Consider the following 17120-nt stretch of genomic DNA (forward strand, 5'->3'; position numbering starts at 1 on the left):
GTAATTCTGAGACCCATAAAACTAACAATTGGTAAATGTTCTCAAAAATTTCTATCAGCATTCTTGGCTTGTCTTTTGAAAGAAGTCTAAATGCACCTGTTGAGAAAGACTACAAATTCGGGCTTCATGAATTAGTACTGCAGCATGACTCAAAGAACTGCTGAAGACTGCAAGCAAAAGAAGCCACGTTGTAAAGATTTCACTTTCCTCAATATCTGTAGAACCAGGGGCTCTGACTGGAATGTGCTTTATGGGGTGACAACCATACCCACCTCAAGAGCAGTATTTAGAGCAGCTCGATCCAAGATTGCATTCTTATATATAAAAACTTAGGAGCAAACTTCACATGGAAAATCTTCTCTCCTACTCTGTCATGCATTTTTTTTTTCATTCTTGCTGTTACAAGAATGCAAGAGATCTACTTCACGTAAATGTCTGTTCTTTGGCTGCAGGCCTGAAAACTCACCTTAAATGACTGTCTTCTGATTCCCTATGACTTTCCTGTGCCTTTTCAATCAACCACCACTGAAATCCATTCTAAAAACCACCAACAGCCATCTACCATCAGCTGAACTAGTTAAGGACTTGAGTTAATGGGCAGGCCTGTGTTTCCTGTTAGTGAGGTGGGTTTCTCATAGAGGTATGAAGAAAAGGAAAAGGAAAGGCAGGCTGAATATCCACACGCATAATGGGGTGTATGGTGGCTGCAGCACATATTAACAATCATAAAAGAAATCTTTAACACACAAACCATACTTATAAAAGCACAGACACTCACAACAGCTATTTAATTCTAGGTCTGAAATCCATAAGATCACTCGTGGCACAGAGGGCTTTCTGCTATCCTGGAAGATGAAAAAAAAAAAGTGCACAGAAAAGAGATAATTTTATCCAAAACACAATCAGGAGAAATTATAATCACGTTTATTTAACATTTTAAGGTTCATGAAATTCACAATCACTGCAGGTTTGTTTGCAGAACAATTAGTTACTCCTTTACAGCGTTAATTTTTAGCACACACTGCATTATGATGGCAAATCAGAACAGAAATTTGCAGATTGAGTCAGTAAAACAGAACTACTCTCATCACCCTACAGCAGTAAATGCTGTCAGTGCTGAAGTCCTGATATCTTGTGGGCAGCCCCAGGCATGTCGCCCAGTGTTCTATCTTGAAAGGACCTTGAATGCTCAAGAACAAGTTGGAAATCAGTTCAGGAAGTACAAGTAAATATTCTAATATCAGTGGCTACTTCAAGGAATTAAGGGTAGGAGATGGCTGGCAAGTATTTTTCATGGATGCTTCTGCGTCCTTGGGAAGATAGAGATACAAACCTCCAAACCTTAACAGGATAAAGGATCCTTACATTATTCATCCTCTCTGGTCATAAGGAGTTTTTTAAAAGAGATAACTTAAAAGACAGTTGGGCTTTAAATTAGCTGAATTCTGTTGATTTCTACATGAGAAGAAATGTGTTTGGATAAGTAGTTCCTTTTACTTTTTTACAGTCTGTGTAATTGATCTGGGACATCTTAACAAAGAATGGCCTAGGGCTATATGATTTGTATTGATGTCAGCATATACAAAACAAATTTTTTAGTAAAATGGCTGCTGTCTTAAAACACTGAGCACATTATAGCAGTTAGTGCTAAAAATTCCTCCTTACCACTCAGCTTACTTGCTTACAAATTGAGAGAAACTTACGGTATTATTCCCTTATAGCTTCCATGCCTCACAAACTGTGGTCATAAACAGTCTCTGCATTTCAAATCTCATGGAATGCAGAGTATTCCACTGTGTTGATTCTACTGAGATCTGATCTTCACAGGCCAGGATGATCAAGCAGTAATCAGGCACCAATGTAAACATAAGACATATTCCAGACTGTGTATTACTAAGGATACAGAGTTCATGAGATGAATTAGTAATACATCTAGGCAAACCTACTTACAGTCTTTTAATGTTTTTAGTTTAACATATTGTTCTAACTTAACTTGTTGATGATTGCTGTGACCTTTTATCAACTGTGAACTGGCAAGAAAAAGAAAAAATATAGATTAATTTAAAATTATGGACTTCTGAAATTATGAAAAAATCCAATGCTATTTTCTTACCTTGCAGGACAGTGGCATCCCAAGACAGACAGTGAGAATCCTGAGTTAACGGGCATTAGAGAAAACATCAAGGAATTGATAATACCAGGCTGACAATTAGAGTTAGAGCCAAAAGCCAGACCAAGCAAGATCAACAAGGAAAATGAAAACAGAAGTCCAGCGATACCTAATGTATCTGTGGACTCTGTAGTGAACAAGTGATATGGCACACATTACTCCCTCAAAAAAGAACAATCTGTAGTAGAAAAATCACAGACTGCATGCGATACAGATTAAAAGTCCACTATCAAGCAATCCCTGCAACAAAATACTCATGTTTCACACATTAACTCTTAGTTCAAGAAAGAGTGTGTTCTTGGGGTCTGTAAAATCTTTAATGAAACAACTTCTTACTGTTCGGAAATGTGGCCCTTGCTGCCCTGCATTCTGAACACCTTCCGCCACATTACCCCAGCTAATTGTTACTGACATTTCAAGAGCATTAAATTCCCAAAGAACGTGAATAATTCAGTCATAATTAACAATGAGAATGTGGACAGAATCATTGCATAGAACAAAGAAGGGCAGATTGAACACCGAAGCTAGTGCCAAATCAGTTAAAGAATATTCCGGATTATCTCGATATAGCAGAAAGCAAACATTTCCCTTGTAAGACCAGACCTCATTCTCCACTGAAAGCAGCTCTTCTGAAGCTAGACCACTATTAAAACAGTATTGCATTCCGTAACAGGTAAAGCTTAGGTGTCTGTGTCTAAAATTCAGACATCTAGTACCTAAACATAAATGGCATGCAGCTTAAATGCATCTTACATGGTTTGCAGCGTAACAGCTTTCTACCGACCAACACACAAAACTTTGTGTAGCAGCAAAGGCTGCTGTACATGCAGCCTTTTCTATCCCATGCTAAACACAAGTTGTTACAGACTCACATTACCCAATGGTTACCTTAGTGCCAAGCAATCCTGAAAGCCAGGCTGTTACTGTCCAGACTGTCTGAAGTGTCTGAGTGAAATGAAATGAACTCTGATATAAGAAGTACATGAAAACATTGTTGTCTAAAGAAATGCTTTTCTGACCTTGCATGTTGAGAGGTAGTGGAGCCATACAGGTTACAGGTGATGTTACACATGCTTCATTAATTCCTTGGGACAGCAGCCAAGGCCTGATCCTATCCTGGAGTTGGGTTCCACCTTTTGAGCTTCATTTCTAAAAAAACCATCAAGTTGGGTTCAGTACCATCTCAGTACACCCTCCTCTGTATATGCAAGATGCAAGATATGCCTGTTCAGATTGTGACAGAAGTGACAATAGTTAGTGCTCATTTATGTTTTTATGTTGCCAGGTTGCTGCACCTGCACCTTATTATCCCATACCATCACTCGTTGTTTATTTGGACTAAATGTCAGTATATACAGTTTCTGGAAACCTATGAGTTGCTTCATGTCAAAAAACATCTTTTAAATCCCAGTTCCATGTATGCTCTGTTCTTGACAGTTATTTTTTCTTAGTTATTTTTCCTTTTCTGCCCAGAGTTGATTTACATTATTTCAAGCTTGGAAACCATCCAGAATCAGACTGGCAGAAAGAGTTTGAATCTGTGATATTGGACAATTAATGTGAATTTGCTAACATTTCATCAATTAAGAGTGAATCTAAAACCTTGATCACAAATTACACGAACTGAATCAAAACACAGCCACTGAATCAAAGCACAGCCACGAACCTTGAACCATGAGTTAAACAGTCAGCACCAGAACTGACTTTGGCATCATGCTTGTGCTTTGCTGGTATTTGTCTTTGTGCTCTTCATTTCTTTCCACTCTTCATCCATTTCTATTTTGAATCACCGTATTTATTGTTCATATTACAGCTTGAGCTAATAATCCGTTATTCCATTCTCACATACAAGCATAGCTACAGGATATAATAGGCAGAAGATAACCTTAGTGTATCTTTGTAAAGAATAAATGGTCACTGACTCATCCTTTCCTCATTCCTTAGAAGTATAACTAAACTTTTTCTTTAAAATAATTTGATTCTGTGATATCAATATTTCTTTAATGTATCTACAAATAATAGTGAAGGACAACCTGGGCATCCTCTTCCTTCTTCCCACAAGTTAGCAGATGTAAAACATACAAAAGATGCACCCCTCAGCCTTTCACTTAATCCCACTGAGAGATAACAACTCTATTAAACTCAGCTTGATATTTTTCCTGTATGCTTCCTCAGAAGCATTATCCATCAAGTAGCTGTGAAAAGAAAATGAAGCAAAAAGAATACATCCAATTTCCATGCCAACAAACTGTAGTTGGTGTTAAAGCTAAACCCATTTTGGTTTTCTGCCTTTGATCATTTTCATCACTAAGAAATTTAGTATTAATGAATCCTGCATTTTAGTGCAGCATTAGCTTCTATGACAAATATTTCAAAGTTTTCACAGAAAACAGTTGCTAATTATTTCTGAAGAAAACAGCTTCACATTGACAATCTGCAAAGAGAGTCCAAATTAATTAAATTATTCATGTTGAACATAACATTGTTTACAGGCACAGAACAAACTCAAGTTGCCTTCACACTGATTCCACCACTTAGCAAGGAATAATTTTTATCTCTTTTTCTTCCCATATCCACATAAATGGCAGTAATACCAGCCTCCTACCCACAACATTATAAATGTTTCTATTTTAGACAGATGTCTGAAATATTCCAGTGTGTGTGAAGGAAATCAATTATTCTCCTTGAGAAATGTTTAATTTTGGACAAACTACTTACCTTTAGAAAGAACTGCCAGGTTATTAAAAAAGAAAAGTGAAATGCTGACCTGTATTGCTGTATAACTTCATGCTGATTAGGCATTAACTTCCAACTCCACCTCATCAGTTGTAGCCACAGAAAACCTATTTGGGATGCAGAAGCCTTGGGCTTGTAAAGTTCCACTTGCTGTCAGTAAGAAGCTATTGACATGTGTAACAAATATAAATAATCCAGTGAGAAAGGTTCAAGGCAAGTAAGGTTTTAATATTTTATTGATAAACAGCAGAAAATGCAACTTTTGTTTATCACACTGCTGGTCGTCACATCAACTTGTACACATCTAAGTAAACTTTTGCACAGCTTTAATATAATAGCTGCCATTCTGAAAATAACCTGGTCATACAGTGGCACAAAGACTCAACTTTGAGAAAGATATGAGGACACAGATCAGTGTGATAGGAGCAGCAGAAGAAGTTGAGGACTGTAAATCCAACAGCCACACAGTATAATCTTGGTGATTGGCTACAAGAAAGGATAACTCATATGCTCTTTGAAAAGAACAGAACAGGACTTAAGTGATATGTATGGCAAGCACTGCAGATGACCTTTTAGCATCTTTCTTACCATGAATGAGTTTTTAGCACAGGGAACACACAATGTTCCTTGATTTGTATAACCAGAGGCTCAATAAACTTCTGTTCTGTATCCCAGTAAGCCCATCCTGTAATATTTGCTTTAAATGTTATTCCTGTATCTGTATGGTATAACCGCTATCAGAGCCCATCAATAACTTTGTTCAGACTCTCTATTAGTCACCTATATTGTTAGTGCCCTTCTTTACAGTAGACAGTGGTCCAAAATAGGATATATACACATATGTATATATAATTATTTTTGTTTGAAAAGTGGTTATTTAACAGAATGCATTATAGGTCTGTAGATGAAGATTTGAAGTGCTGCTCCACAGGCTGCTTTCCATCTTCTAGAACTCTGGAAATTCGCTGCAAAAAGAGAGGAACAGAACGACAGGTGTTAAAATGATGATTATATTGGGTTCAGTACTTTGTGTACCAATTACTAGCTTGTGCCCATACTCTGTGGTTAGAGAGAAAATCACTGATTTTCATTGTTTAAATTCATTTCTCTGTCCTGCAGAACCATAAATCTGTATTTAAACCTGTTCACATTATTTCAGTGATTCTGTGGAAGCAGTATATTAGTAGATTTTAAAAGGATTCTTATTCAGTGCTTTTTTACATTTGAAAAAATGGGACAACTTGTTCTAATTTCATATGCAGTTTACATTTGAAAGTGTATGGATGAGGTCATGTTGAAGAGTTGTCACTCCTCAGTCTTAAAAGACCACTACCTGATAAATTGAATATGATTTACACTCTATAAGCTTCAAATTAAGAGTATTTTTGTCCCTACTAGAAATAAATGAGTATGGAAACATCTAACTGCTGAATATACTAAATGTTGCTCTGGAAGCACCTACTTTCATATGGATCTATAGAAAGATTGCAGGAATTAATGGATGGACATGAAACCTGTTCACCAGAAAAAAAAAATTCAACAAAAAATACAGAAATCAATCTTTTATTTGAAATATCAGTAGAGAGGTAACATGTAAAACATTGCCACAAGCATCTGTGTGCTGTCCTCTCCTACCTAAAATAATGGGACAACTCCAAAACCTTTGAATCTTGATATCTGCACTGAATACTTTTTCTTGTTTCTCTCACACACTACATTAAATTCAGTGGTGTTTAATCTTCTGAAATTTCCACTCAAGTCAGAGAAAGGTTTACTACTCGGAAGGAAGGGAAACGTTTCAGACACATTTACTCCAGTGTAAGCCAATTTCTACTTTATAACAATTGTCTCATACACCAGAAACTAACTCACACTCTTCACATTTTGCCATATATGCAATGATTACCTTGCTGTGATGCTAGTGAAACTGCACAACGTAACTCAATTGAACAAGAAATAACTGGTTTTGCTAGTGTTATATAAGTCAGAGAAAATCAGCAGGTCAAATGTGACCTCTTGTGGTACAGATGCAGAAGTGCACATCTGTGCCTTTATGTTAAACATACCAAGTACATCCTAACTTCAAAAGCACAGTCAGAGGCAAATTTTTGCTTACCCATTGAGTTTCCACTTCTCTCTCTGATGAGAGAAGCAAAAAAGACAACAGTTTAACTTGAAGTCCCATGATGTTTTAAAAATGACCTCATTTTCATAGCTTAGAATTTTTAAAGAGGCAGCTCTTCTTACCATCAACACACAGAACTTACCATTGTTTTAAACAACTGATTCACCTTCTTTTTCTTGATGGTTTTCTTATCACCATCTGAGGTGGAAGGAAACACTGGCTGACTCAGCCTGTGTGATGCAATTGTTTCATCAGATGCCACAGGATTGACAGACAGAGTTAATCCTTAGAACGGAACGTTGTACAAAACAAAAAAAGGAGAGTCAGCGAGAGAAAAAGCAGAATTTGAAATATCTAATGCAACTGTTAGAGAGAAAAAAGACTTCTGTCATCTAAACTTACTCCTCAGAATACTGAGCTTCATTGCATTGTAAATGAATAGTGAAAAAAGAAAATCAGTCAATTTGATTCATAGTTTGTGTCTGGATAGGAAACTACTGTTGTATTGTAATAAATGCCTGTTGTAGCCATATAGAAAGATAGGGACAATGAGAGGGCTAGATGAAGTGCAAGCTAAGAAGCCAGATATGGTATGGAAGAAGCATGGGGCAAAGGACACTGAAATTGTGCAACATTTTGTCTGTATACTCTGGCCTAGAAATAAGTTTAAGTTACACTTTTCCCTTCTCTATTACACAGTCATAAGTTTTCCTGTGGGCAGCTGTGTTACTTCATTTCCCCTTCCTCTTTCTCAGAGGAAGGCTTATAAGATTATTCTCTAAGGTCAGTTGCAGAAGTTGACAACGTTACTATCGGGCAATCTTTGGGGAAATTCACCTGCCAAAGCAAGGTACAGAGCATTTCTTCCTGCATGAAACCCTCTGACACTGTGCTGACTGAAGACTAGAGGAGCCCTTGCTTCTGCAAGGGATGCCATATAAATCAGAGAAGATGAATAAACCTTGCCTTTTTGAACGCAAGGGAATGCTCATACCATACAAGGAAGCAAGATCCTGAGCTCCAGAAAGATTTTTAGAACTCGTATGTCAGTACCAGGTAGTGGTGTTACCAAGCTATAGTCCAGCCTCATATGCACAATACACGCTTAAAATGTAATCTTTGTCTCAGAAGCTCAGGGCCACGCACAGATGCACAGGCACGCCTGCTTCTGCTCAGAGCAATTCCTTCATCGTTTTCTTAAGCTGCCAAGAAGTGCAGAATGCTCAGTCTTACCACAAGGTGCTTACCTGGAATAGTTGGCATAGAACGACTGACAGAGCTCATCTGCTTGAGGACAGATGTTTTCTGAGGTGCCACTGCATGTTCTGAGAGGTTGGTGTCACTCATGAATTCGTATTTCCGTGACAGCTGTTTTAAAATCGCATAATGCTATTAATAATGAAGTGAGATATAAGGAACAAGGATCCAACCAAAATGTTTTGTGATAAGGAGATGAGATATGCCTGAAAGGAGGTTCTGGCAAGGTGGATATCAGCCTCTTCTCCTACTTAACTAATGATAGGGGCTTGTCCTGCTTCATTCAGAATTTCCTCAACTGTGAAATCAAATGTTGAACTTGATAGCCAATCAGCCAAAAGTCAACCATTCTGCAATGAATCAAGTTTTTTCCTTCTTTCCTTTTCTATCCTTAAGAAAGGATGGGTCAGTGTAACTTCCTGCAATGTACCTTTCCCCTCAATTCTTTTAGGGATCTTTGAACTCATAGGTCAATAAAAAGAAAACTTTTTCAGATGTGAATTTAACTCCTTGCTAGTTTCAAGTTAATATGAAAAGATACAAAACCATCTCTCTTGGACTTGATTAGAATAGTTAAAAGAGCTCTGAACTAAGATATGCATCTCCCAAAAGAATCTTAGCTTTCTATTCAACTCACTTTCCCTTTGATGATTCCTCCAAAATTTTTGATCAAATGACTTGGACTCTTTTTCATTCAGCAGTCAAGCAGTGCCTGATATTTTAATTTAGATAGGGCTTGTCTATCAAGAGGACATCTTTCAGATTTTTTAAATTCTTTTTACACTACATGAAGTCTCCTGAGGACTAAAGTATTAAAAAAAACCAAACACTGTGTGTGTTATATAAGACAGTCAATGATCTATTAGTGTGATAAAGGCACTCAGATGATCTGTGAAGTGAGAGATGCCACCGCTTCCAAACTTCAGTCTGACACCATTTGAGGAACATTGTTTGCAATCTTGCAGTTTTCTAACAGCTGCATGTTCCATAACAAAGTACAAGAAGTACAGGACTCATCACTTTTGAAATAGCCCTGACTACAAGGAGCTGCCATGAAGTGTCAGCACAGTGAATTTCCTCTCAACAGGAAAGCATGCTTAACCCTCACAATGCAGTACTCCATTTTAAGTTGAACAGACTTCAGAATTCTGCAGCTATAGAGCTATGCTATCTGTGGTCATAAACACATACTGAATATATCTGATTTTTCCACTGATTTGTTTCTTCCTCAGTATCTTGCAAACCTCATTCACAGCAGGTCAGATTGCCTCTGTATCCTGTGTGTTTCCTTTTATGACAGCTACAGTTCTATGTGATATATATTTTTTTTGGATAAGAAAAGGATTGATTTCCTCTTTTTATGGATTATAAAATATGACGAAATCAGTAACGTACACATTTCATATCAGAGATGGAAATATCAGGTGCTGTCTTCTCATCAACAAACACCACGCTGCTTCTTTTTGTTCTTTTTTTGGACCTTCTCATCTTAACTTCAGGGTTAGGATTAATTTGTGGAGCATTCTTCTCCGATTCTGATTTTGGTAGCACTACTTCCAGATCAAAGCTGCAGGAGCAAAAAAGAAAAAATAGGGAAATTGCTGAATGATATTTTCAAAGCCACTTGTATTCTGACATAATTTCCCCGTGAAATATAAATGCAGGTCATCCTTTCCCTTCACTTTCTAACCACTGGCAGAAAGTATGTGATGTGTTTCAGCTACTGTAGACACTAACAAAGATGCCTTCAGGAGGTATCACAATGTCTTCAAATGTTGTAAAGATTGTAAAACAGTAATAAGAAGCACAGATCTCATTTTGAACATGTGTGCATTAGCTCAAGGACTCCTAGAGAAGATGGGGTGAGATCTCATAAAGAGGATTTATGTGGGGTGATGGTGCTGAAAGCAAGACCTGCTATTCTGCTTATTGAGCACAGCGGAACAGGAGTAATACTGTATCTGATCATGTTTTAAATGCATTCTCCTATTTATTTCAGCATATGGGACAACAGTGCATGCAGTGGTAAAATCTTCCTCCAACACTCTTAAAATTTTTATGATTTAAATATTGGGCTATTTTTCATTTAATTAAAAAAAATATGAAATCAATGCTAGCTTTATTCCCTCTCTGCCGATGAAATTGAACATGGGGGCTGAAATTATTTTACAGCTTACAAACAGGTAAAGCAAAATATGTTACTTTGCTGAGCCATCTGAGAGACCGTATCATGAGGAAGCACAACAGGTGCATGATTTAGCTGCTTAGATATAGTTTCCTGGTTACAGATGAGGTGCCCAGCTTTGTTAGAGACATGAGTTGGTAGATACGGCACAAATCACGGTTGTGTGCTACACACGTAGATATGAATGCTCGGAAAAAAACCTCATAAAGGGGTACTAGGCAATTTTGTTATCAAACTCAAACCTGGGAGCATTTAAAATTTAATTAAATAGGGTTTAACACTGAACTGTCAGTCCAACATGCAAGAAGATAGGCAGATCTTAGGCAAATAGACTTCCAAGTTAGTGTCATACACCTTTAGACCTTTCACTTTTCATAAGCCAAATTCTCAAAAAAAAGAGATCAGATGTTAAAAAATAATCACAAACACTGCACCATTTTATTTATGCTTTGCTTGTGAAGAAACTCTGTGCCCAAAGGATCATTTTTTAAGCACTCAAAACCACTTGTGGATGAAAAACTAAACAAAGACATCTACATCTGTTCTTTGGAACTCTACAAGCTTTTCCAGAGCTGCAGTTAAAAATGTCAGTAGGACATCTCTCCCTCTCCCCAGTTCTTTATGTTTTTCAATTAGTTATTTTGTCATTCAGGTTGTTCTGAAGAAACGTCTTTTTGAGTGAGACTCACGTATTTTGTCTACCATGGTTGAAATACTGGATCTTTAAGATTGGAGGAAACAATAGCTAAAGTTTAAATAATTTTTTGCATAGCTGGAAGAGACTGCTAGTGGGCTTTAACCTTGAATGTCTCTTTATTCTTCTAGTAAATCTTTTAGTTTCATCCCATAAAACTGGTCTAAAAACAGGACTCAAAGAATAACCAACCTTTCTGGAGCAATTTTGTTTGGAGTGGTGCAGTCTGAATTCATGGAAGTCATTGAAATAACCGACAACTGGCGATAGGATCTCAGCATTGATCTTGGCCGTCCTACTCTCTTGTCATCAAAATCTGGCTATAAGATGAATAGAGGAATATTTTCTATCAAACATGTTTGGGTCAACCTTATTTCACCCCTTTTCTCTAGGTTTTAAAGACAGCACAGATGTTTTAACAGTTGGTATAAATGAAGTTATTTGCTACCATTAATTACTGTGATTGTTTCCTCTTCCCAGATACACTCTTAGGGTCTTAACCTAAGACCTCTCAAAATCTAAGTTACAGTGAGTAGCTAAATAAAATGCAATTTATAGCTTTAGTTTGTCCTTCCTAGAAGACATTAATCATGTTCTGCCTTCAATACACCAGTTCCTGCCATCACTACACAGTAATGTAGCCTTTTTCATTATATGTTTGCTGTCGAAGACAGAATTGTTATTTCCCAAATAGCCAGACAGGAAGAACAGGAGGATTCTCCATGTTCTCATGTATCCATCATGTACAAAATTATATGTTACACCACATCTCTCTGCAAAGCATGAAAAAATTAGCTTGATGTTGACAATTATTTATATTTTGCAGCCTGATACCAAATTAACTAAAAAAAGTTTGATATATTTCCAAATGCTTTCTTGCTCCTCTTTGCTAATAAAGCAGGGACAAGGACAGCATTTATTGGCTAATTCTAGAATGGCTTTCTTTTTTCAGGACTGACTTCTGGGATGCAGAATTACAGTGTGCTCTGTTCATTTTTTGGTCATATATTTCTGAGATGAGCATGTCAGCCCTTTGCTCATCACTGCATCATGAAATAAGCCAGATTTTTGAGCATTTCCCACTGCACAAATACCATAAGTTACTTTTCTAGGCTACTTCAGTTGATCTCAATTTAAATATATGTACTACAATTTAAAAACATTTCATATTAAAACACAGGCCTTTTTTTTTTTTTTTTTTCCCCTCATTATCCAGAAAGTATTTGGCTTTCCACATCCTTTGTATCAAGACTGATTTGCACAAGATTTGGAAACATATACAGTTCCAAGAATTATTTTCAAGGGTTTTTTTTTGTTTTGTTTTGTTTTGTTTTTTTCTGCAGAGTTTTCATGCATTACTTTTCCTTTTCTTTTAATAAAAAAAACTTTTGCCAGCTACCAAAGAGAAGCAGACATGGTAAAATGGCAGTAGTGCCACTATTCTCCTGTATTTCTTTCTAGTATCAACTATCAATTTTTTTTAGTGTTACTTACATCATAGATTTTACTTCAAAATACATCTGAAATTGTTAGCACAGGAAGACTAAGTTCAGATCAAAGCTCTAAGATACTGTGAAAAACTAAAAATCTGAGAAGCACAAGAATTTGCTTTTACTTCCTGGTACGGAAGTAGAAATACTATAGGGAAGAAGAAAAAAATTTTCATTTTAATATAAATAATATCATACTCCAAATCTTTCAAAATGAGGAATGCTTAATAGGTCAGATTCATCAACTCACTGGCTAAAAAAACTCGGGTCTTACTACCTTCAGATCACAAGATAACTTATGAGAAACAAAAATTTACTACATGCTTTGCTTAGAAGAGAAGAACAAGATACATATTAAATAAAGAAGGTGGAAGAAAGGAGTTAAAAAGGACACAGATACCAATTCTCTGGCTCCATATTGTTTTTCCACTTTCGCTTTTAAATGCTTGAAACATTCCTCCATTCTGTCATGGAAAGGACGAAGGTTGTCAGAAACTCTTCTTTCATGAATTCTAATTCCAGCCCCAAGGAAAGGTATCTTGAAGAGGGCAAAACAGAAGAAAAAAGTGAGAATACCAACTGAGTCTGACAGGTCCTCTAACTCTATTTCGATTATCTGCTGAACAAACTACAACTGATGGACAGATTTATGAGCTGACACTGAGGTGACCAGGAGTGATGTTACTGTACAGGAGGTTTTAGCAGCAAAGAGGCAAATCAGTACCAGTTGGAAAGGGCTCTTGAAAGTGGACTTGTTCAGTCATAGTGAAATTTTTTTCTGTCCTTTGCATTTAATGCTAAAACCTTATGAAATTAAACATGTGAGTTTAAAATAAGTAAGAAAATCTTCATCTTGAAGATGCCTGCTGTGGCTTATAATAAATATGGCAGGGATGAAAATTATCCACATGGTCTCTCAGCAAGTTGTTTCAAACTCTTTCAAATGGAGGAATAAGTGGCTCACTGACATCAGTTTACTGGAGACTCAAGTGTGTGATCATTTTGACAATTTTTGCAGCAATTTAGCATACTAATGCCTCATTACTGGAAGGTGATCACTTCTTTTCTCATGGAATTTATTCTGCAGATTTCCTTTGCATTATGCACATCTCAAAAAAAAAATAATCAGTAAGTTCTTCAGTACAGAAATGAACGACTCAAGCCAGAAGCAGTTTTTACTAACCAAACTGACTACACTATGTTACCCCTGTGCTTCCCTTTTCTCAAACTCATATTTCAGGAACGTTTTAGGAAAAGATATTTCTGTATCAGCTAATCAAACAACTCCTTCTACTTGAAATTCCTTTAAAATCCTCGCCCTTTGCTAAATGGAACAGCTTGCTTGTCAAGTAAAAAAATAAAGTAAATGTATAGTGGAAGCAAATTTGATGGTTATAGTACTTTCCTGTTTTCTCTTCCCTAAAATTCCTTTCTTTGCTTTTATATTGCTGCTGACATCTCTGCTATATTAGTGTAATAATATCCAGTTAAAAACAAACAAGAAGTGTCTTTGAAGATGATGGATGGCATACTTTTACAGGCTGTTGAAATAATAACAACTGTACTCATGAAGACAAAAATTGTGGTGTTTCTCTTTAAAATAGTATGACTTTTCATTACTCTTCAGTCCTTGAAAATGGCGATTCATGAGATTTGTGCCACAGACTTCTCTACCCTTCTGCAGGTAACCCTTCCTAACTATAATAAAGTTTAGCTACTTCCCAGTAAAATTTTTTCTTGTGTGTTTTGTTCTGTGCTTTTTTTTTTCCCCAAATCCATTTAGATTCCCTTTTGAGTTTTGACCATACAAGTGCAATTAATATTGCATACATCGCTCTTCATTAACCTCATCATTTTTTATCGTAGTTCAATTCAGTGCACCCTTTAGAAATATGGCATTAAAACTTATATATTGAAGACAACAGATCTGCCTGTCCTCTCTAAGAGATTTACCAGGGCAGATCCAGATGGCCATTTTACTTCCTCATGCTATCATCAATGAGTAGCACTGCATGCACTGAGTACTTCTGATGTGCAGAAAATGAGCCAGTGTTGGCCAGTGATGTGGGAGAAAGCTGTTAAGGTTGGTGACTCAAAGAAATCACCAAATGGTGAGGAATCAAAACGAGATGGGAAGAAGCATCAAAAACTTTAAGAGAATAGTAAGAGACCCTTTTCCTTTAAAACTATTTGAAAAATTTATTCCACTGCTGCAAGAGGAATAAAAGGTTAATTCTTGCTGTTTCTAGTCCAACTTTTTAAAAGGATGGCATCAGATTAAGCCAGAAAGAAGGATTTATTTTTTTTTAAATGAGTCAGGTAGTACAAAGAGATATGGAGCATAGAAATGAAATACGTTAGGCCATACTCTTCTGATGGTAACATTCCAGATCTGCTCACATTATTTCATTACATGTTTCTTGAAAGGAGATCACTATATTTTAGTTTGATACAGCAATTGCTATGTATATTAATTTACACAGCAAACAGTTCTTTCTCATTTAAATCATCTAAGTTTCAGAAGACCTCAGAGTTTTCTTAACAAAACATGTGCAAAAGTTAAAGTCTCCCCTCACAGTCATTCATTATGCCATATATTGCTGACAATAACTTCTGTTTGGATGAGATAATGCAAACAGAACTGAGAATTTATGGGGTCATGTTTTCTCTGTTATCATAGGAAATGCTCATGAGAAGAGTTTTTTTCCCTTAACTCTACCAGAAATAGAGGTTTTTTTCCTGCTACTACCTCCTGTAATTACATTCTCATCTGCAAGGACAAAATTGCTCTGCAGGTTAGTTAGGCTTAAAAATAAAACAAGAAACAACATCAGTGCTTCTAGCATAGGCAGAATGTTTTGCTTTCCCCTGGAGATAAAATTTAAAAATATTCATTAGCAGTATTCCATGCTATTTGCCATAAAACAGACATGTAGCAACAATCTGGAATGGTCACTGAGTATGAAAATAAGTCCTATGAGCAACTAGAATTTCATTAGGATTTCTTAAGATTCTCGTGTAAAACCAACCAACCAATCCATGAACAAACAATAACAAAGAAAAAAACCCCAAAACAATAAAAACACAGAAAACACAGCTGCCTCTAGGAAAGAGTTATTTCTCAAGACAATTTAAGCTTGCAAATGCTTGTTTTCCAGTCACTTCTTGAAGTCCTTAAATACGCAACCTGAGTTTGAAGTCCTGAACCTTTTAACCATGAACGCAGCCTATTATATATAGATTTTGATAAGCCATTCCAGATGCTGTTTTCTTACAAAGTACTTAAATTCTTTTCTGGCCCACTACTTCCCCCAGGCCATAGAAAGCTTGTATGGGTAATTTCCCTGATTCTGGTAGCATTTCACTGAACTTATAAAGAGTGCTATAATAATAATAATCCTGAGGAAATAAGATGTAATTTTTGGAATTAAGCCATTTCTTCCATTTTTCAGATTTAAAAAAAAACAAAAGCTGAAGGACTGGGCAGCTTAGATCCCCAAGAACATTGCAGCAATCTCATGCTACATCACATGCTGAAGAATTACTGTCATGCTGTATCATCGGTGATCTCAGAGGATTTGTAACAGAATTCATGCATCCTGTTGGGCACATTAAAACTGAAAGGGTTTAAATCCTTTTCTCTTCTTAACAAGAAATCATTTGTATTTAAATAAGATAATAAATAGGTGGTGCTTTTAGAACTAGACATATTCTGAAACAAAAGGTCTGGAGTTTCTAACCAGAATCTTATTCTTCTATTTCCTCCTCACAGTGGGGAGTGAAGAGTGAAGAAAAAAAATTCAAGTAGAAGTTTTGCATGGGTACAAAAACAGTAAAATTAACACGGTCCTCTAAATGATGCTACACTGTCCTGCTAGAAAGTCATAGAAAGAAAAGAAAAGAAAAAAAAAAAAAAAAGCAGCTGAGGAAGCCTTATTTAACTGCTGATAGAAAGATGTTACCTGCCAAGCAATTAGATCTTTAAGTCTATTCAGCTTTTCTTGATCATCTGGATGGTCTCTGATATATTCTTCTGTAAAGAAAGCCTGAGATAAACAAAAAATAATTCAGTCTATCATTTCAACAAATAAAGAGATCAGTGATTGGTTCAATGACTCTAACAGGTTACCATAATATTTGTCAATAAATAAAAAGACATATGCATGCTTCTTAGCCAGGTGCTGCTATAATTGCTATATCGCTTGAGAACCGAATTCATTCTTCATACAACACTTCTCAGCTTGAGACACTGTGAAAAAGATATACTTGTTTGTTTTGTAAACTTGCACTGAAACTTAAAAATGCACAAATTTGGAGCGCCACAATTTACATGATTAAACTCAGAAATTTATTCAGGTATCTCACACTAACATTAGTTAACGTTATAATGAAAATGCTGTCATACATAAGCAGAGCTAGGTACTGCATACAGACTATCCTTTTCTGAGCAAAGAAACTACGTG

At 36.3% G+C, this 17120-nt stretch overlaps 1 protein-coding gene across 2 annotated transcripts in view; it reads right to left on the minus strand.

The window, feature by feature from the left end:
- Window positions 1-5124: 5124 nt before the first annotated feature.
- Window positions 5125-17120, minus strand: part of DOCK2 (dedicator of cytokinesis 2) — a 153994-nt gene continuing 141998 nt past the window's right edge. For both annotated transcript variants that reach the window (XM_048960176.1, XM_048960175.1), the window contains 7 exons: window positions 16620-16703; window positions 13058-13195; window positions 11360-11487; window positions 9684-9855; window positions 8279-8399; window positions 7174-7316; window positions 5125-5871 (listed from right to left, as the gene is read on the minus strand). In XM_048960176.1, the coding sequence (XP_048816133.1) occupies window positions 5797-5871; window positions 7174-7316; window positions 8279-8399; window positions 9684-9855; window positions 11360-11487; window positions 13058-13195; window positions 16620-16703 (861 nt within the window). In that variant the 3' untranslated portion in view covers window positions 5125-5796. The remainder of the gene's footprint in view (window positions 5872-7173; window positions 7317-8278; window positions 8400-9683; window positions 9856-11359; window positions 11488-13057; window positions 13196-16619; window positions 16704-17120) is intronic.

The sequence above is a fragment of the Lagopus muta genome, chromosome 14 (assembly GCF_023343835.1).
Source record: "Lagopus muta isolate bLagMut1 chromosome 14, bLagMut1 primary, whole genome shotgun sequence".
Classification (NCBI taxonomy): Eukaryota; Metazoa; Chordata; class Aves; order Galliformes; family Phasianidae; genus Lagopus; species Lagopus muta.